Source organism: Rhinopithecus roxellana, chromosome 13, assembly GCF_007565055.1.
Source record: "Rhinopithecus roxellana isolate Shanxi Qingling chromosome 13, ASM756505v1, whole genome shotgun sequence".
Taxonomy (NCBI): Eukaryota; Metazoa; Chordata; class Mammalia; order Primates; family Cercopithecidae; genus Rhinopithecus; species Rhinopithecus roxellana.
The window spans coordinates 13,652,472-13,673,786 of NC_044561.1; the positions used below are offsets into that span (position 1 = coordinate 13,652,472).

General features: G+C 44.5%; 1 protein-coding gene and 1 long non-coding RNA gene across 21 annotated transcripts in view; both read left to right on the forward strand.

Annotated features, from left to right (window-relative positions):
- Positions 1 to 12,853, forward strand: part of RBFOX2 (RNA binding fox-1 homolog 2) — a 300,698-nt gene extending 287,845 nt beyond the window's left edge. For 12 of the 20 annotated variants that reach the window (XM_030914839.1, XM_030914841.1, XM_010389166.2 and 9 more), the window contains 3 exons: positions 5,062 to 5,150; positions 5,624 to 5,696; positions 7,328 to 12,853. In XM_030914839.1, the coding sequence (XP_030770699.1) occupies positions 5,062 to 5,150; positions 5,624 to 5,696; positions 7,328 to 7,372 (207 nt within the window). In that variant the 3' untranslated portion in view covers positions 7,373 to 12,853. Of the gene's footprint in view, positions 1 to 1,127; positions 1,160 to 5,061; positions 5,151 to 5,623; positions 5,697 to 7,327 lie in introns of all 20 variants that reach the window. The other 8 variants (XM_030914834.1, XM_030914835.1, XM_030914837.1 and 5 more) reach the window with 1 other exon arrangement.
- LOC104682479 lies at positions 9,612 to 12,853 on the forward strand. Its single transcript, XR_750694.2, has 2 exons — positions 9,612 to 9,715; positions 12,471 to 12,853. It is a non-coding gene; the product is annotated as an uncharacterized LOC104682479 (long non-coding RNA).
- Positions 12,854 to 21,315: the final 8,462 nt, after the last annotated feature.

Below are 21,315 nucleotides of genomic sequence, written 5' to 3' on the forward strand. Positions count from 1 at the left end.
TTAGCAGGGGTGGGGAGGTGATGAGGAAAAAGAGGGAGTTAGAATCATCCAAGGATAAATAAAGTGATTCCTGGAGGCCCAGCATTAAACCCACACTAGTTGGAATAGATCTCTGCTCTGCTGTAGTGATTTTAAGCATCACACCTGCCATTCCTTACCCACCCCACCTGCCACCATCTCCCAACCCTCCTGCTCTATTGATCTATACACTACATGTAGGTAACAAGCTTTCATTTTGTCTGCTGGTCTTGAAATACACACTCTCCTCCTCAGTGTCACATAATGTCATTGTCTTCCGGGTAGAAAGAAGGTGTCTTGACATCACATGCTCACCAAAGTCCTGTTTTAATGTAAACCTAAAACAAAAATATAATAAAATTAAGGGCTAGGTTAAAATCAAGACAAGGCAAAAGTCTACCAGTGTGAGATTAAACTAATAAATATGCAGATAAAGGTCAGATATAGGAGGGATTATATTCTATTGTATTTTGCTCTAGATTAAAACACAGCTACAAAACTGTGCCGAAAGATCATATGGTCAACGTGGCAACATCGTAAAGTTAATTAGGTGATAAAATTGGTTCAGAGTAGAAAAGCCCTAGGAGATGACGTTGAGCTATGAAAAATTGAGACTTTAACCTAAACTGCAGAAAACACTGGAAAGGATCTTAAAGCCAACTTTTTAAAGGCATTTTCCTTTGAAGAAGCTGGAACTTGAAGTCAGAGATATGTTACAGATATGTGAAAAAGTAAACTTCCTAAACACAGGAAATATTTTAGAAGAATGCTGTGGACTAGAATATACGGTTGTTGACAGAGGACAAGCATACATGTGAGTGCTGTGGGTCAGGACTGAATTATATTGCCAGTGTCAGGCAGGTTGAATAGGGGAGTGATGGAGCATTGGACAACCCCACTGGGGATACCAGGTGTCATTCAGAATGAATTGCAAAGGAATAAGAATATTATTTTTAAAGGGGCATGTGTGTATCTGAATCAAGCTTAGCCAAGCCAAATTTATCCAGCTATCAGAGTTCCAAAAAGACGTCCGTGTGTGCCCTCCTACATCAGGGTGTGCTGTGGCCATGCTAATCCCCATTTTTTGTTTTATTTCAAATCACACACAGATAGAATCTGCAAACTGCTTCAGATCAAACAGGTCTGATTGTGTGTAAATACATATGTCCTTTTTAATTTTTATTATTAATGGTTGCTTCAGTTTTGCATCAGTGCATGGTTAAAAGCAATACACATCAGCTATTTCATGACTTCATATCTCCAAATGAATTATTTCTCCTCTTTTTTTGTTTGTTTGTTTGTGCAGTCAGCTGAAGAAATGTTAACATCTCACTCTAAATCTCTCAGTGGAGTCTCTGTTCCCTTCTCTGATATAACAGATGGGTTACTGCTTGTTATAATTATTAACATTGTGGTGTGGGCCAGGGCTAGGGTGGGCAAGATTGACTATTTCTTTGGGCTGGGGAGGGGCCAGTCGTTAGGGTATGGAATGTTAACTCAAGTGGTGACTGACTGTTTCCGTAATACCAGGTCGTTGTGGCTGCACGCTCTAGTAATTGAGGCTGTGTACTTCACCGAGCTTGTGGTAGAGCCTAGGGCAAACCGCTGTCCCAAGAGAATGCTGGGATAGATAGAGTTAGCCAATACGAGTCTGAACGTGGTGATTTTGCTGGTTGTTTTAGCTCCAGATGTTGGCATGCTTAGTTTTTAATGTGATTAATAAATGTGGCGCCATATCCCTCCCCACGCCTGAACCCTGTCTCTTCCTCCTCCTTCCCACCCTTGTTCTTTTTGAAAAACTTAAGAAACAGTAATGAAAACCTTGGTGTTTCAAACTGCACTTTGTTCTCATGTTTTATAAAAGCTTTAGATTTGCTAGTAAGAGTGAAAGTTGAAAAAATGGTTTCTCAGTCTGAAATTTCTATGCACTTTGAAATCTGGAATAGAAATAAATATATCTGAATTTTCTTTGTCTTACATTTTATGATATGTTTTGTTGAATAAAGCAGCAGAAACACTTTCGAGTAGGCGTGTGTGTGTGTGTGTGTGTGAGAGAGAGAGAGAGAGAGGAATACATCCATGACACACAATTAATTTTTCTACTTTTGGAGTAGCCATTAGTGAATTACCAAGTTAGTTTAGTAGGATATTGCCTATTTATCCTAAAATAGTTCTTCTTTTAAAGGTTTCTCTGTAATGCCGTCATTATAAAGTAATTAGGAGAATAATCATGTTAAAGTCATCTGCTTAAAAAAAAAAAAAACTATTAATGTGTTTTTTCTTAATGCTGATATTCTTCTCCAGCTTTTTGTTTTCGGTAAAATATTTGCAACCCTGTTCTGCTTTCTTCAACTTGAAAATCAGAGAACTTCATCAAGTTTAAACTTCAAAGTCAGAGCTGACTTATAAAAGAAGGAAACTGCTACAGATAGATTCTCTCCATCTCCTTCAGGATGGGAAGGAACATTCTTTTCCATAGTCTGATCCATTTGAATTGTTTTGGTTAGCAATAACATTACTCCTAAACCACCAAGGTTCCGATGGCTTCCTGTAGGCCTAGGAAAATGAGGGGAAATTGATTCTGCCAGCAACCTCACTTAGAACCTGTTTTTTCCAGAATGGGTAGAATACAGCTCAAAGCTATGATTTGCTAGAATATTCAGAGATCGTACCTCCAGTACCTCACTCAGTCTTCCTGAGAGTCAGGTGTGAAACCTACCCTTGGATGAGTACTTTTGAACTTCAGTATCCCTTTGCAAGAATTCATACCTCTGCCATATGGCGTAAGACTTCAGTTTTTAATGTTTTTACTTAGGTAAACATGAATTGGGCTTTAACTGCTTTTATTGCCTTAACTTTAAACTTTTTTTTAATGTTACTCTGATGTTTGGAGTAATACTAAAGAGTATAATGCTTGCATTATAAAGAGTATAATGTTTACAAAGAAGTTTTACTAAATAGCCCTGCTCTAACTTTACACTAGCAAACAAATTCTAAACTAATGGAACCACCTCTAGTTATAATGAAAAATTACTAGGGTTCATTTTAGTATTAAAATTCCAACTGTAATTAACGTTTGCTTTGTTTAACAAATGCTTTAAAAAAAAAAAAAAGGTAAAGAAATACTTTAGTTAGTTAAATTACGTTGTGGCCAGGATGTACAGCTTTGCCCAGATCTGTCTGGCCTGCCCATTTCCATAGACCTGGCTAGAATTCCCAGGAACCATGTTGATCAGAAATGGGCCCCAAGGGTGCTTCCTGCCATGTTCCCATTCATTACCATTTCATTGTCAGTGTTTGGTAATATTAATTAGAGTCTTCATATATCTCTAGAAGAGTTCATAATTTGGAAGGGAAATGTTTACTTTCTAAGTCACTCATTTGAAAACCAAAGGAGGAATAATGTATAACCACTGAAAGCCAGTCAGGGATTTTTTAAAGTACATTTGAAACTATCCTGACTTCAAGCAGCATACACTTGAAGAGCAGGAATAAATTTCCCCTCACAATGCAGTTTCTTCATTTAGAGGAAGCATAAATTATATAAGAAAGAAACAAAAGGCTTTAGAAGCTCATAAGAAATTATAGGTATTTCTAAATTAAGGTGTGACAGAAATAAAAGAAGCAAGCTAGAACCTGCCACATAAGATGGTGAAGAAGAGCAGGGCTCCCATTAGAAAATAGTTGTTCTCAATCCCAAGAAATGATAAAGAAGTAAATTTGAAATTTCTGTTGTAGATTTAGAAAAAATTGAATATTTGAAAAAATAGAAAGTAGAAAGCACAGGGCAAAAACCTTCAGATATCCATGAGAAATGGGCACGTTTTATCCACAGAAGTAGAATGTTGGTGCTATTGTTCACTACTGAAATGATGTTTAGTTGGGCCAGTTGAACATAGTTGTTTTTGAAAGACCAGTAATAAAACTTTGCATCTGAATCAGGTTTAGGTAAAATGGATGAATTCTAGAAGGGAAAAGAAAAATAATAAAAAGTCGAGTTTGCCACTTTTTAAAATATCCTGTCTCGTGTGGCATTTGTTGTTGTGATTGTCTCTTGAAATGCTTTCTGAAAGAATACGTGGTTCTCTTTTGTGTATTTGAGTTACCCAAACTGAGGTGAAATAGAAGGATATGATGGTTTGAAATTCTTTAGGACTGAGAGGATATTTGGACCATTGGAAGAAAAGCTCAGAGTCTACTGTAAGATTAATATGTAAGAATCTCAAAACCTTTTAGGGAAGGAAAATGCAGTTAAATGCTAGAAGCAGGGTTCCTGATCTATTTGGATCCAGCCAAAGAATCCTCAGAAATCTGTAACTGACTTGCTCAAGTATGAAATGTACATCTGAGTTGGCAGACTTCCCATAAAGAGCCAAGTGGTCAGTATTTTTGGCTTTGTAGGACATTGGTCTCTGTCACAAGTATTTTCAAAAACAGGTGGCAAGCTGCATTGGCTCACAGGCCAAAGTTTGCTGACCCCTGATCTACATTGTTTTTCCTTCTAAATATTGCCTGATTATCTTAGCTTCTTGGCAAACATGCTAGGCCGGATGGGGCAGAGGTTTCTGTTACATGCTGTAGTCTCTTACTAATGAATCAATCCAAGAACACATTAGAGAATCTGAAGTCAACACATACAGATTTCATATGTTTTAACTTCATAATTTATATTTCTTGTCAGAGTTCTCCCAACTTGCTGTAAATATTTTTGCTTTTGAAAGTTCCAACAAAGACTGTGAAGTAAGACAGATCCAAAATCATATCTTCATTGCTTGTATTTAACAGGTACTACCAAAGTTTACTTTTAATACTGTCACAAATTGGAAAGCAAATCCTTGCATATCGTAGGGCTTAATTTTTTATTGGAGGAATAATAACATGCAGACTGATGCAGTTTGAAACATTTTTTTCCCATGTGTGTGTCTATGTTTGTGTCAGTCCCTGTGTCTACATGTATGTACGTCTGTGTGTGGGCGGGTGTGTGTTTTTCTGTACACCTGGGGGGAGAGGTATCTGTAAAGTCAGTTCTCTTCTCTCCTGTAGGGTGGATATGCAGCCTACAGATATGCACAGCCTGCTACTGCAACCGCAGCCACCGCTGCTGCAGCCGCTGCAGCCGCTTACAGCGACGGGTATGTACAGAGGCAGAGGTGAGCTTTGGGATGCATGAGAGCTGTTCCATCCCAAAATGTCACCCATTTCCCTCCCTTCACCGTTTCTACAGCAGCTCTTAGCACATCGGGCATCTTGCCAGCCTGGGCTTTCTGCAGACCTCTTGATGGCCTTTGTCATGCCTAAAGCACAAGGCACCAACTCTGTCCTCCGCTCCCTCTTTCTTGTTCTCATCTCTTCTTCGGCTTTGACTCCAGTCCCTCTTCCTCATCTCCAACTCCTTTCTTTTCCATTTTCTAGAAGTACTTCAGATTTTTTCAGTTATTGCATTTGGGAGTAGAAATAGAAAGGTTTTTTCCTATTCCTTATAATTCCAGTTTCCTTATGATAATCCAAGACCAAGTGACTCACAAGTCTTTAGCACAGTAATCCCTTTAATTTTTTTAGATCACACACTTTTCTTTATCTGTCTGATTGTGTTTCTTTTTTCCAGTTATGGCAGGGTGTACACAGCCGACCCCTACCATGCCCTTGCCCCTGCCGCTAGCTATGGAGTTGGCGCTGTGGTAAGTATATAATATACCATTGTTTTATAAAACCATTTCACCCCTTCTTTTACCCATAGACTACAGAAGATCTAGGGAGGTAGTAAACTTAGCCTTTCATCCACCATCAAGGTATTAAAGCCACACAGATCTATTCATGGCACCCTCTTTATTTGTATGTTATTGTAGTGTGAGCCACATGGCCTAGTTAAGGGCAGCAAAAAGGAATGACCACTGATAGTGTGCCCTGAGCAGTGGCATCGTTTGTGAGAGTAATAGGGGAACTGGCGAATGTTTTCTATTGGTTCAAATGTTGAGTGCATACGTGTGGCATAGTTTCATTGATCGGTGTTGGGAAAGGAGCATGGAGCATAAGGCTGTAGTATTCACAGTAAGCTTTTCAAAAACTTAAGTTTCAAATACAAATCTAAAGGATGCCTCTGCTCTTCTTGAGCCTTCTGGTAGATAGTACTAGAAATTCCCAAGTGAATGCTTTATAGGCTATTTCATTGATTATTGATAACAACTGTGGCAAAATATAGTGTTTTTGATAGAAGTATCGAAGAAGTCCGTAGAACTAGCATAATTTCTTCTGACCAACCACCTCACTGCAGCATTATTGTGTTGGCTTTGGTGCCTCCAGTTTCAGTGATTAGGACTCACAGGCTGCAACAAAGGTAGGCCATTCCACAGTGACACCTCTGCCAGCCTTGCTCTTTAATTCAAAATGCAACTGGGCAACTACCTCTGAACATGGCAGAGTTGTTTGAAAAGGAGACAGAATGGAGTGTAAAATGTAAGACCTAAAGGAATATGAGGAAGTTACTTCTCACACCAAATTTCTACTGAGGAAGATTTGTGGAAGGAAGTCATAGGGGGCCCTGAGGGAATATATGTTTATAAGTGAAGTACAGCATTACAATATAAAGGCAGTGGTGGAAGTTCCTGAGGTTTTATTTTGTCCTAAAATGATATAAGTCCTATGCTAAAAGAATGACCTGAGAAAGATACATTCCTGGGAAACTTGTAATTGAAAGAGATAAGCCATTAGAGAAAGTCATTTGATAAAGGAATAAAGCCTAGTTAAAACCCCAGCTAGATATATAAATGTGAATATGTCAAGAAACAGCCTAGTTGGTGTGCTTTGTAGATGTTAGAGGAACTAGACTTTATTCAAGACTGACTGAGGTTTAGATGCAGCACCATCCCACACATGGCAGGGATTGTGTCGGAAGTAACGTGCACTGCAGATGGGTCATATGTGAGAAGGGGAAACTGGGATCTGTTTTCCACCAGGATTATAGGCTGTATCAAAGTAAACAAAAACCTGTGCTTTTAAAAATCACACTCTTGGCAGAACTAGTTTTCAATTGTATATTGTTTCCCTTCTGTGCTAATTCATGCAAATGATGAAATAAAATGTTGTCATATTCTCTTTGAGAATATCAGCAATAAATGTGTTGGGCTCTGGTTTGAGCACCTTAGAAGCAGAAGTTGGTTTCCTGACTTTACTGCACAAGGCAATGCTTGATTAATTGCTTTGAGGCTTTGAAGGAGGCTGTGTTTCCAAATCCCTCTCTGGACATTTTTCTTCACTGTTAATGCTTCTCTCTTCAACCTTTTAATTATTTTTATCTCTTTAATTACTGCAGGCGAGTTTATACCGAGGTGGCTACAGCCGATTTGCCCCCTACTGAAGTGACGTGAGACCCCTGCAAATGGGACAGCCCCCCAGTTCATGAGGCCTGGCTATTGCAATATTTACTAGTAGAGGAACTCTATAGCAAGATGAAGAGGAAAAACAAACAAACAAAAAAAAAAAAACACAAAAAAAGAAAGAATACTTTTTTATACCTCACTATGTTCTTTGAATATGTATTTTTCCTTTAAATTTCTGCCTTTAATTCTTTTGTTCCAAAGATTGTGCATTTTTTTCTTTTTTTTTTTTTAAACTGTGGTAAAAAAAAAAAAAAATAATGCATTTCCATGTCTGTATGTCCGTGCTTAGCTTATTCTATCAATCACGGAAGAGGCAGTCAAGGAGGAAGGAGAGACATTAGGAGCTGATAAATGCATCTGATCAGAAATCAGCAGACAGAATTACCAAAGTGTACCTGGTGCTGAATGGCTGGGGGACAAGCAGAAGTGGAAGAGATCTTTCCGCAACAGGATATTCTTCTAGTCTTCTGAGTTTCTGGTCTTTTGACAGGCAATTCTGGTTGGCTGTGGCTGGAATCCACATGCTGATAGATAGGAATTTGTGCTTATAAAGCAGGAGAATTAAAAAGACGCTTTCCTCTCCTCTTCCCTCCTGTCTTCTCCATTCTTTTTACAATCATCTTACACGCACAGCCTGAGACAGTTGGCATCGTTTTTGGAATTATAGTATTGATATTTCCAAACGTGCTCTCAGACTGTGGATAATAAACACCTCATTAGGAAACCGATCTCAGAATGAACTCTGGAGTATGAAAAAGATCATTTCTTTTTGTTCCTGTAACTTAGCATTCTTTCTGGGCTTCTTCTCCTTTAATTGAACCACAGCTTAGCTCATGTATTCTTTTATTAACATCCTGCTCTCATGTCCATCAGATTCAGGAATTTAGGACCCAGGGACAGAAAGATGAATAAGCCAGTGACCAGATTTCCCCCAGATATCTGGGCACCGCTTGAGGATTAGAAGTACAAAGTGTTCACAGCCATTAAAGAGGGTGAGGAAGAGAAAAGGAATATTAGAAGATCTGGTATTTCTTACTTTTTTCTTGCCTTAGAAAGTACAAAGTTTAAAAAACAGAATAAAGAATCTGCTGGGGAAAGATAGAGTACCAGGTCCTAGGTCAGCAGTCCCTGGAAGTTTTGGTGATGAGGACATGGAGGGGCAGGCAGAGGCACTTTGTACTTGCTCCAAAGCCATAGGAATTTTCATCTTCCAGAGCCTTTATGAGTCACTTCTCTATCCACAGTCTTGAGCCCTGTGGCTGTCCTGCCAAGCTTCTCACTGTCCTCCAAAAACAGCCAGCTGAGCACCCGGACCACTTTGTATACATTAACACTACAGGACATAAAATGCGGAGGCTCTGAGATTGCTGCCCTCCCATATTGGAAGGAGGGTCTGAAATGGCAAGGGTCTTCTATATCGCCAGAAAGAGGCATGCAGTGAGTCACTGCCATTGCCATCTGGCTGTAATTTTCTGTGTTATCAAGGTAGGAGAGAGTGTTTCTCTTCTAGCTGTTAGATAGAACTGATAAAAGCAAGTGTCCTACAGCATTTCCCAAATGAAGGCATTAGGAAATAGAACAGCACGGTCTTTTTGGCTCCCTGGTCTATTCACATTGGTACTAGGGTGACCTTTCACCCAAGGGACAGCTGCTAAAGGGAGTAATTCAGAGACATGGAGCTTCTGGTTTGTTATGGGTTTGTTTTGGGTTTGTTTTTTAACTCCTGCCTCCACACATGTTCTTGACTGATAACTGACTCATGTCCCTGAATTAAAATGACTGACCTACGACAGCATCAAGCATTCTTTGTAAGCAGAGTGATGTGTCTGAGAGGGCATTGGCCTGTCGCGTAGAATACATATCCTCTCCCCCTTCAGAATCCTGTCTCGCCTCATAACTGGGAGAGAGGCTGTGCCTGAAACTAGGGGCGATGTCAAGGAAGCTAGAGGCCTCGATGCAATTATTACTCATCCTGGGGAGGAGGACGGAGACTAAGGGGATACCAACGGCCCAGTCCATTGGCCATTTTTAAGGATCCCCCCACCCCAAGCCAAAGTTTGGTTGGTTGCTGTTAAGACAATTTTTGTTGTATGTATATAAATATTTTAGTTAGAGGAGCGGGGAATGGGATGCGGGCTTTCACAGTTCTAGGGAATGGGGGCAGGGAGGATTTTGCTTTTGCTTTTGCTTTGAGGGAGAACTTTAGCTGACTGAAAAACAAAAGTTTGAGGTCATGATCACAAAGGGGCCATTCCCAAAAGATGGCAAGCCACGTACTCAATGGAGACTAGGCCAAATTCTAAGTGGTTGTATCCCTAGCAGGGGAGAATAGGAGAATGAGTTTAAGTGTTTTTCTCTTCTTTTTTCCTAGAAAGAGGTAAGGATAATAGGAAAGGTAGAGAAGGCAGCTCCCACAGACCTTTTAAGAGAGGCAGAATCTTGAGCTTGAGGCACCTTGAGTGCATCTCAGTTCAGCTGGTTCTGGCTGAGGCCTCCAAAGGCAAGCTCTGTGCTTTCCAGTGGTTTCTGCTGCATTTCCAGGGATGGTGTTTAACACCACTTCCTCCGGCTCCCTTTGCTAAGAAAGAATAGGTGGAGTTCTGCTTTTTATGAAAGGGTCTTTGGTTTTCAGTGTCAACACTGAGAATTGGGCTCTCACAAGCATCTAGATTTCACAGTATCAACCTCGCCATCACCATTTGACCTTTGAGACTCCGTACAGTCAACTTCACCAGAGGCAGGTTGCTCAAAGCAGCACTGCTTGTCTGTTCCTGACTCTGGTTCTCACTGTATTAAGAAAGAGAGTCAGAGGAGTCTGGCATTTCGTGAGTTTGTTAGAGGATGCTGGCTGATAATTCCAGAAAACCCACCGATGCTGAATCACATGCATGATTCTTTTTCAGCTTTACTGTAGTTCATGACCTGGACTTTCTGTACTCTTGGAAGCTGGGCTCCTTAAAGGAGGCCTCTAGTGAAAACCTTTATCTCCACGTCCTTCTTTTAGCCAGAGAGCTGCCCGTAGGCATTTTCCAGAATTCCTGGTGTCTCTTAGTTTAATTTCCATTAACTCAGATCAGCCATTGTGATTCACCATTTGTCAGGCTCTCAGGTTTCACAAAACCTACTATCACCATCATCCTCCAACAGCCACAGTCTGAATTGAGCCAACATTTTTTTTTCTTTGAGAAAGAAGTGGACTGGGACACAACATTTAGTCTGAGGGGAGCTAGTGGAAATCTAGACGATAGAAATCATCGATAGCAGCTTTTCCTCAAAGGTGTGACTCCTCAGGGGCTGAACTGCTCTTAGCTTAGAATTATGCTTTCCTAGAGATCTAGCAGAGAAGGTTAATCACTACCATCCCGTAACTAGTTACATAGCTTCCAGACATGAGGGAGACTGATACCAAACAGGGATGGAAGCAACCCCAAGGATATGCAAGAAGGGCATGATGAGCCCCCTTCCCTCTGGCAGGAGAACAAGGCCAACCAAGGGACAGACTGGAAAGCACTTAGATGTTTAAGGAGGGAAAAGGGGAAACTTTGGCGAGCCCTCCCCTTTTGCCAAGTTCAGCCAGTTCTCTGCTGCTTGCAACCCTCTAGCACAGTGACATTTGCAGAATTGCAGATTTTTTCCCCCAGATACTAGGAGGAAAGGGACTTTGGGGGGTGGGGAAGGGGTCGTGGTGTTTTAAAAGCATAAGTTACCTGTTTGCACTGTTTTAAGATAGGAAAAAAATAGTGGGCAAGGTGAACATCAGACGTAAATTTGTGTGTTTTTATTTTGTCATGCTCTTGAAAATGTTTGACCATTTGTAGTATACACAGTGAAACTTGATTCTCTGTTGCATAAAACACTATATTTTTTTGGAAATGTTACTGTCCAAAAGCCTCTTCCCTCCCTTTCCTGTTCCTGTGTACTTCCTTCATACTTGCTTTACTGATCGGCCAGGCAATAGCGCTCCAAGAGCTAGAGCATGAAACAGGGCCCTTTCCAAGTAGGCTCTGGGTGTCCTAAGCCAGCATGTGCCCTCTGGTTCGGTGAGCGTGGTGGAGTCCCTGGCACCTTTCTTTGCAAACAAGGCTTACAGACCAGACTGCAGCGAGTTGTCAAATTCCTCAATCCGATGCACTAGGAGTGAGGAGCCCAGGGACGGAGGGGATTCCTGAAGTGTTGCAGTTGGCTGTAGTAGCTGAGTTCTTTTCCATGTTACCGAAACTGTAGCCAGTTACAGTTTACTCAGGAAAACGGTAGATCAATTCAGCCATGGTAGTGCTGGTTGGCAGGGATTGGTAACGGAGAGAACTGCTTATCAGCCAAAACTCAAGCCTTGCCTTTTAGGAGGCCACCGGCAGAGGGACTTGGTCCTCCTTGTCTGGCACTTGCGTCCATGCCGGCGACCTGAGGACTGCACTCACACTGGCGAGCAAGAAGGGAACAGTGATTCTCTTTTCTCTCCCCACCCCCTGCCCTTTGTTACCAACACCAGTTTCCCAGGGGGTACATGAGTTTTTGAATTTTTAAAACGTGTTTTGGTTTGGTTTTTCCGGGGACTGATAAGTGTTTTAAGCAATGTCCATACCCCGTCAAGACTCCCAGCTTAGTCATTTTCTTGTATTTTTCTGTTCACAGTATTTGTGTGTGTGCTTGTTTTGGCAGCTCATTTTGGCTGTATTATATATCGAGTGATGAATTGATCGTCTTTTTTTCCCTAAGGGATATGAATTGTTTTTCTTGTGTTATATTCTGCTTGTGAATAGCTGGAGCAAACCTGGGGCTGACACACGTAAGCTAGGGCTGCAAAGCGAGAAGAGCCGGTGGAGTGTACTTGTCCCTGACAGGCTGACCTGCCTGAGTCTCTGAGCTTTTCAGTCCAAATCTTTGTAAGGCTCAAAATGCCACAGAACCTCTCCTCTTCTCCCCACTCCCCATGGCAGGAACCGGACCATCCCTACATGCAACATGCTGTTCCTCCAGCCCCTCCCATTGCCATGGCAAAACAGGTACCTTTGGGGCAGGGGGGCATTACATGGGATGCTTGTGTGATCGACCACCTAGCCTTCTCTCTCCCCTCCTGGCCTCCCCCGGAATCACTTCCTAGGACACCCGAGCTGCTTGCCCAGGGTCCTGTTTCCCTGCTAACTCCAGAGAAGCATCCCAGGGCTTTGTGACAGTCTCCAATTCCCTTCCCTTCTCGTTAAGAATCATATTGTATAGTAGCTTTCAGACCATACAGTATTCATTGGGTTACTCCTATTATTATCAAGTAGCTGGAATTGTGAAGGTCGGAGTAGTTAGATCTTTAGCTTTTATTCCTTATTTTTTTGTATTACTCTCCATGTGTATAAATTATTGATCATGTTGCTGGCTTTTATAAACTCTAAGCGAAGGAGGAGCACTGCCTCAGCCTTTGCACATGGTAATGAAGCACTGTTTTTAAATAAAAGAGAGAAACACCATTCTTTGGCCTGTGTGTATTAATGCTCGTTCCCCGTTGCCTTTGCCTGAGGCTCCAAAGATACAACTTGGATTTGACTTTTTAAGTGGGGGTCGGGGGTACAAGAAGGAACAGCGCCAGGCGTTCTAAGGTGAGACATTCTAAAGGGTGACGATAAGCCAGAAGGTAAACGAGGCCAGCAGCTGGGTCCGTGTCACTGCCCTCAGCTTCCCCAGCTGCTGAACTCCAATATGTCCAAAAGCTGATTTTGTGCCTCTGCTTCTGAAATCTCTCAGCTTTACTTCTTCACCGTCCACCCTCCCCTAAACTGCTGCCTTTACTGCACCACAGACACTGTCCTTATCACTTGACCTTATCAAAGTGTCATTTTCCTGCCTTGCCTCTGTCCCTGCTGCCCCTAGCTCTCCGGCTGCCACCCAGGCTCCCTCATTTTTTGTTCAGCCATAAAAAATACGTCCTGCCTAGCCCTTTCCTTCCTGCTTCTTTTCTTTTTTTCCCCTTAAGACAAGGTCTCACTGTGTCACCCAGGCTGGAGTGCAGTGGTGTGATCAAGGCTCACTGTAGCCTCAAACTCCTGGGCTCAAGTGATCCTCCCACCGCAGCCTCCCGAGAAGCTGGAACTACAGGCGCACACCGCCACACCTGGCTATGTTTTGAATCTTTTTGTACAGATGGGGCTTCACTGTGCTGCTCAGGCAAGTCTCGAACTGCTGGCTTCAAGTGATCCTCCCACCTCAGCCTCCCGAAGTGCCGCCATTACAGGCGTAAGCCACCACACCTGGCCTCTTTTCTTTCTTTCTTGTGCTTTTCACCCATCCCTTGCTGCGTTTGTTTTATTTCTCAGCCAATAATTCCCAAATCTCTGAAATTCTCCATAATCCATAAATCTGTAACTCCCTTCACTTAACCATATGGGATCATCATGCTTCCTGTTTCACAGAGAATATGGAGGTTGTCACACAATCTCCCGGAATGAGTTTTCACTACCAGATCTATAAACCTTGCATCCCACCCAGGGTGTTTCCCCTTCTTTCTCTCGTTCTGTTAAGGGCATTCTTCCCATCACTGTGAACCCTGCCCTGTGCTCTGCATCCCAGCCTTTCCCGCCTCCTCGGTGCTGTGCTTCAGTTTCCTCCCTTGCCCGGTTTGCCTCTTCCTCTCAATAGTCCCTTTGGCACTTAAGTGTGCTGAAATCTTAAAAAGTTTTTTTAAAAAATTGGAAAATCTCAAGTTATTCCTTGAACTTTTTTTTCTTGTTTTTGGGGTTTTTTTGTTTTGTTTTGTTTTGTTTTTTGAGACAGGGTCTCACTCTGTTGCCCAGGCTCCAGTGCAGTGGCACTGTCTTGACTCACTGCAACCTCCGCCTCCCAGGTTCAAGCAATTCTCCTTCGTCAGTCTCCTGAGTAGCTGGGATTATAGGCACGCACCACCAAGCCTGGCTAATTTTTGTATTTTTGGTAGAGACAGTTTCACCATGTTGGCCAGGCTGGCCTCAAACTGTCGACCTCAAGGATTCACACGCCTCGGCCACCCAAAGTCTTGGAGTTACAGGCGTGAGCCACAGCACTTGGCCCTAAGTTGTTTCTTTTGTGGCAAACTTCTGGAGTAAGTTTCTACCAGCTGATTCCAATTACTTGATCTTCACCCTGTGGCTGCCTGGCTTCTACCTCCAGTACCTGGAAGCAGCCCCTGAGGATGACAGCTAACGGACGCTCCTCTGTCCATTTACTTGACTGCCGAGTGTTCCCAAGGCTTCTTCCCTTGTGTGTTCGACTGTGACGGGCCAAAGTAGGCAAGTACCTCCCCACCACCACCCACTCCAAGCTGGCATCCCCTTGCCTGGCTTCGTCTTAGCTTCTAAACTGGTCTCCTTGCCTCTACCTTTTCTCCGACAGCACTCCATCTCTGAAGTGTGTTCTCTCAACAGCCTGTTCCATCGGATTGTGACATGTTTTTGTGCAAACTTCCTTTGGCTTCCCATCCCGTAGCCAGTTCCAAATCCTTATTTTGGTCTACAAGGCCCTGTACAATGTGCTCCCCTGGTAGTTTATTTGGTGTCTTTCTGTACTAAAATGTAAGCACCTGGAGGTCAAAGACTTTGTTCTGTTGGCTGCTGTATCGCCATTGCCTGGTGCGTTGAAAGCATTCAGTATGCGGCCGGGCGCGGTGGCTCAAGCCTGTAATCCCAGCACTTTGGGAGGCCGAGACGGGCGGATCACAAGGTCAGGAGATCGAGACCATCCTGGCTAACACGGTGAAACCCCGTCTCTACTAAAAAATACAAAAAACTAGCCGGGCGAGGTGGCGGGCGCCTGTAGTCCCAGCTACTCGGGAGGCTGAGGCAGGAGAATGGCGTGAACCCGGGAGGCGGAGCTTGCAGTGAGCTGAGATCCGGCCACTGCACTCCAGCCCCGGCGACAGAGTGAGACTCCGTCTCAAAAAAAAAAAAGAAAAAAAAAGAAAAAAAAAAAAAGAAAGCATTCAGTATGTATTTGTTGAATTACTGTTTTCCATTTTGGATGTAAGTGATGCAGTTTTCAGCCCTGCCTTCTTCCACATTGCCACGCCTAGTAACAACAGTGGACATGTGTGCAGAGCACTGTTGGTGGCACTTGCCCATTTTCACTCCTTTCATCTTCCCAGCAGCTCTGTGAGGCGGGTGCCCCCTGAGGCACTTCTCTCTGCTCCTGCTCCTGCCTTCCTGCTGGGTTTGACAAGCAGGCAAAGCCTGGATTGCCCCTTCCCCAGGCCCTTTCTGGGGGTTGTGTTTGCAACAAGGCAACTTGTGTCCCCTCAGGACAAAGCAACCTTGCTTACTACCTGTTATAAAACAGGTGGCTCCTCTAAGTTCAGTGCTCCTCAGCTCAGTGCAAACCTACTACCTGCACCACATCCATCCAGGCCTGTGGGACTCGGGGGCTCATGCTGCCTGCTGCACCATGAGGAATAAAGTCCTTTGCCTCTCACCGAGTCTTGTGTCTTCCACCAATATCCATGAAACTGTAACAGGCGAATGCATCAGCTTCTAAGGAGGGAGAAATCAAAGCCCATACCTGACAGTATTGGTATTCCTCTGTTAAAAGATGAAGCTGGAAGCATAGAGAGATTAAATAACTTTGCCAAAGTCACGTAAGTAGGAAGTTGCGGAACCAGGATGCAAACCCAGGCAGTTGCTCCCAAGTCTATGCCTTTAACCTCTGACTGCTAGTGTTTCTAAGTGCTGCTCTTGTAGAAACCCCACAGAAATCCGAGCCAGCACTGCACTCATATCTCTGGCTGCCTCTCTGCCTCTTGTAGGCTCCTCTTCCTCCAGCTCTCTCTTAAATCTTGTTATTCCTCTAGGGCTCAGTTGTAGGCCACCTTCTTCTCGTACTCCACTGAAAAGATCACTGTTGAGACCAATTTCTGCCTGTAAGCTAATGACTCTTAAATCCAAACTGGAGTTCATAGAGCTTTTCCTAGAGTCTAGACTGACATCCAGCTGCAGCCCCATAGGCTCCTAAAATTTAGTGTGCTTGAAATAAACCCTCTTTCTACTCAAAACCTATGTTCCTGTCTCTAGTCCCTTTGAGCTGATAACAAAATACCATAAACAGTAATTTTTAAATAACAGAAGTTGACCAGGCTCTGTGGCACATGCCCGTAATCCCAGCACTTTGAGAGGCCGAGGCGGGTGGATCTCCTGAGGTCAGGAGTTTGAGATCAGCCTGGCCAACATAGTGAAACCCCGTGTCTACTAAAAATACAAAAATTAGCTGGGCATGGTGGCGCATGCCTGTAATCCCAGCTACTCGGGAGGCTGAGGCAGGAGAATCGCTTGAACCCAGGAGGTAGAGGTTGCAGTGAGCCGAGATTGGGCCATTGCACTCCAGCCTGAGCAACAAGAGTGAAACTCTCTCTCTCAAAAAAAAAAAAAAAATTACAGAAGTTTATTTCTCACAGTTCCAGATGCTGGGAAGTCCAGGGTCAAGGCTCCAGCAGATTCTATGGCTGGTGCGGGCCCATTTCCTGGTTTAGAGCTCCTTCTCACTATTCTTCAAATGGTGGAAGAAGCTAGCGAGTTCTGTGGGGCCTCTTATAAGGGCACTAATCCCATTCATGAGGGCACCATCCTAATGATCTAATCATCTCCTGAAAGGCTCCATCTCCTAACACCATCACACTGGGGGTTACGATATCAACATAGGAATTGGATGTGGGGGAGACAATCACACCAAGCAGTTCCCTCGGTCAATAAGTTTGACAACAATTGGCAATCACCATGTCAAAACCCTAAGGAGGAAAGAGAGAAAATGATGTAAAGAAAAATAGTTTGCTAAAGGTGGGTGTGTTTCTACTTTCATCTTGGGTGGCCGCCGGTCCTCAGTGAGGACCTCTCTCCACTTGCAAACAGTCAGCAAGTCGAGCTGATTCCTTGGTCTCCACCCATAGTCCTCAGGTGTAGTACATGGCTGTCTGACCTTTTATCAGGCAGTGACCTCTGGACCAACTAGATGGACAGCATCCAAAGATAAGTCATCTTTGTCTAACATGTAGTAGATGCTTTATACATTTGACTTTTTTTTTTTTTTTGTTCAAACCCCTTCCACTTACATAATTCTTCCTGTTTTGACAGGCTTTAGCAATGATATTTTTCTCTGACTCAAGCTCCGCCCCAGTCCGCAGCCTCCATTCATCACATGAACATTGATTGGTGACGTGCAGCCATATATTGGTGCCATTTGGAAACAAAGCCTGGAGAAACTGGATTTTCTCTTAGGTAATTCTGTACATGTCTCTCCCCGCCACCAGACTGAGCTTCCAGGGGGCAAAGGACCAGATTAATCATGTCTAGCTTCCTAACACCTCACTGAGGCACCTGCTGGAGCTCCCATCATATAAACCATACTGACGGTTCCACAAAGAGACACAGACTCAAATGCACAGCCAGGAATATGACAAGCACAGGCAGAGTGTCTGAGAATGAAACCACACATAATTCTCTGAGACTTTATTTAAAACACAAGGTGAATTTACAAAAAGTTCACGATGAGTCAAAAGGCGGCCCTGGCCTCAGGCTTCCATGTCTGTGCCTCTGTTGAGGACAAGGAGTGCTCAGAGTAGCTGCCTCTCCATGCTCCCAAGTAGCCAGTGGCCCCTATGATGGCGACCAATGATGCCGGTTTTTGCTTGATTGTTTGAAAAGAAAACTGAATTTCAAGGAGCCAAGTTTCTGTTTCTCCCTGAGCCATAGCAAGCTGTGTGGTCTCAGTCAAACCTCTGCCCATCTGCCCCACAGCTTCCCCATCTGTAGGATGTCAGGACAAATAAGCTATTCTGGCCGGGCGTGATGGCTCATGCCTGTAACCACAGCACTTCGGGAGGCTGAGGCGGGTGGATCATCTGAGGTCAGGAGTTTGAGACCAGCCTGGTCAACATGGTGGAACCCCGTCTCTACTAAAAATACAAAAATTCGCCAGTCATGATGCCGTGCGCCTGTAACCCCAGCTACTCAGGAGGCTAAGGCAGGAGAATTGCTTGAACCCAGGAGGCGGAGGTTGCATGAGCTGAGATTGTGCCACTGCACTCCAGCCTGGGTGACAGAGTGAGACTCCGTCTCAAAAAAAAAAAAAAAGATAATTCTGTGGGCCCCTCCCAAGGCAGAAGTGCTGACTCTGTATTGTTGATAACAGAACTTGTCTCTCCAGGTGGAAATCAAGCCTAAACAAATGCTCAGTCCCAGGGACAGGGCTGATCCCATCACGCACTCCCACCCTCCGCCTTCCCCTGGGAGCTCAGTTCTTTCTACCTCGCGCTCGTAAAATGCCTGTGCATTCACTAAGTCCCGTCAGAAACTGCACAGGAGCAATTGTGACCAAGTGGTCACAAAAGCTGGCACCACACAGCGGCGTGTTAGGAAAATGGTGCCTCCATGTTGGAGACTGCCTGACCCAGTTCTAGGCCGAATATCGGAGGTTCTCAACCAAAGGAGCAAAACAGAGCCCCATTTACATGCCCAGGCTGCAGACCTGCAGGTTCCAACTCATTGGGTCCAAGTAGGGTCTGAGCCTCTGGATTTTGTGAAGAGGCCAAAGATGATCCTAATGTGCACGCTGGTTGGAATCTGCCACTACAGGATTTTGGATCCTGCTGTCTTCTCAAAGCATGCCGAGAGACGGAGAACAGAAAATTTCTTTTCTTTTTTTTTTTTTTTTGAGACGGAGTTTTGCTCTTATTGCCCAGGCTGAAGTGTAAAGTTGCGATCTTGGCTCACTGCCACCTCTGCCTCCTGGGTTCAAATGATTCTCCTGCCTCAGCCTCCCAAGTAGCTGGGATTACAGGTGTGCGCCACCACACCTGGCTAATATCGTTTTTTGTTTTTTGTTTTTTTTTTTACTGGAGACAAAGTTTCACCATGTTGATCAGGCTGGTCTCAAACTCCTGACCTCAGGTGATCCACCCACCTTGGCCTCCCAAAGTGCTGGGATTACAGGCGTGAGCCACCGCGCCAGGCTGAAAAGCTCGTTTTGAAAAAGGCTGGGACTGATGTCTCTATGAAGGTTCATCAGTGGTGACAAATGTTACCACACAGTCTGGATGATGATGGTCTAGGGTGAGGGGATAGGGTGTGGGGGAGCGCTCTGTGCTTTCCACTCAAATTTACTCTAAAACGTAATTCACGTTAAAGCCTATTGATTTAAATGCAGGGAAGAGGCAGCCAGGGTATGACGGAGTCAATGGAAATATTCAAGGATTGTGGTTCTGTCCCTCTCAGCCAGATCACTCTTCCTAAACACCTTTGTTCTCAGATGAGCTCCTGCTCCATCTCCATGGATGGCTTCTGTTGTCTGTGGGCAAAATTCTAAACTCCTTAGCCCAGCATTGAAGGCACCTCCCGATCCTGGCCTCAGACCGTCTTTCAGGCTTAGAATCAATACCGAGGAACCCAAACTGAAAGGGACCTCAAAGACCATCCCCACCAGATTGTAAGTCCCGCAAGGGGAGCCTTCCTTGTCTGTTCACCACAAGGACCTAGGACATGACCAGGGTCTGTAAGGGCAGAGACCTACACCCGGATCTGGCTCCAGGTAGAAGTACATGCCCTGGCCCAGCCACTAGCCATTGCATTCCGGCCCGCCCCGCCTCCTGTTTTTTTTGAGAGGGACTCTCACTCTGTCGCCCAGGCGGGAGTGTGGTGGCGCGATCTTGGCTCATTGCAACCTCCACCCCCCAGGTTCAACTGATCTCCTGCCTCAGCCTCCCGAATAGCATAGATTATAGGTGGCTGCCATCACGCCTGGCTAGTTTTTGTATTTTTAGTAGAGACGGGATTTCACTACGTTGGCCAAGCTGATCTCAAACTCCTGACCTCAAGTGATCTGCCTGCCTCAGCCTCCCAAAGCACTCGGATTATAGGCGTGAGCCACCACGCCTGGCCAGAAATCCCTTTTCTTTCTCCCACACAGCCTGTCCTTCCACCTCCTTTTGCCTCAAGACCGTTTCTCTGAACATTTCCGACATACTCCAGCCCCCTTCATCTCGCTTGCCTCTGAGCTCTCTGCAGCATGACTTTATTCTTGCCATACTTGGCTTCGTGCTGCGTTATTTTGAATTATTTGAGGCCAGGCCTCTTTTGTATTCAGCTCTCTGTCTCCAGTACCAGAGCCCTGGAGCTGCCATGCATCCTTCAGTGTCTGTGGGACCTGCCAGGCCAGCTGTGGGAGTCAGGACTAGGATTGATCTGAGCAGAGCCTTCATGTGGTTTTTTTTTTTTTTTTTTTTTTTTTTTTTTTTTTTTTTTTTTTTGAGATGGAGTCTCACTCTGTCGCCAGGCTGGAGTGCAATGGCACAGTCTCGGCTCACTGCAACCTCTGCCTCCCGGGTTCAAGAGATTCTCCTGCCTCAGCCTCCCAAGTAGCTGGGATCACAGGCAGGTGCCACCTGCTCCTTTGCTCTAAGAAAGTCTTATTCTTTTAGGATATAAAGCATGGGCTCCGGATCCCAGCTGTCTAAACTTGAAATCCGGCTCTGCCACTTCCTGAACGTGTGCCCTTGCGGGAGTTGCTTAGTGCGCCTCAGCGTTTCCATCCGTCAAATGGAGATAGTATTAGTCTGTACTTGAGAGTAAGGATTTTAAAAGTTCATGTAGGGGCTGGGTGCGGTGACTCATGCCTGTAATCCCAGCACTTTGTTTTGTTTTGTTTTGTTTTTGAGACGGAGTCTCGCTCTGTCGCCCAGACTGGAGTGCAGTGGCCCGATCTCAGCTCACTGCAAGCTCCGCCTCCCGGGTTCACGTCATTCTCCTGCCTCAGCCTCCCGAGTAGCTGGGACTACAGGCGCCCACCACCACGCCCGGCTAGTTTTTTGTATTTTTTAGTAGAGACGGGGTTTCACCGTGTTAGCCAGGATGGTCTCGATCTCCTGACCTCGTGATCCGCCCGTCTCGGCCTCCCAAAGTGCTGGGATTACAGGCTTGAGCCACCG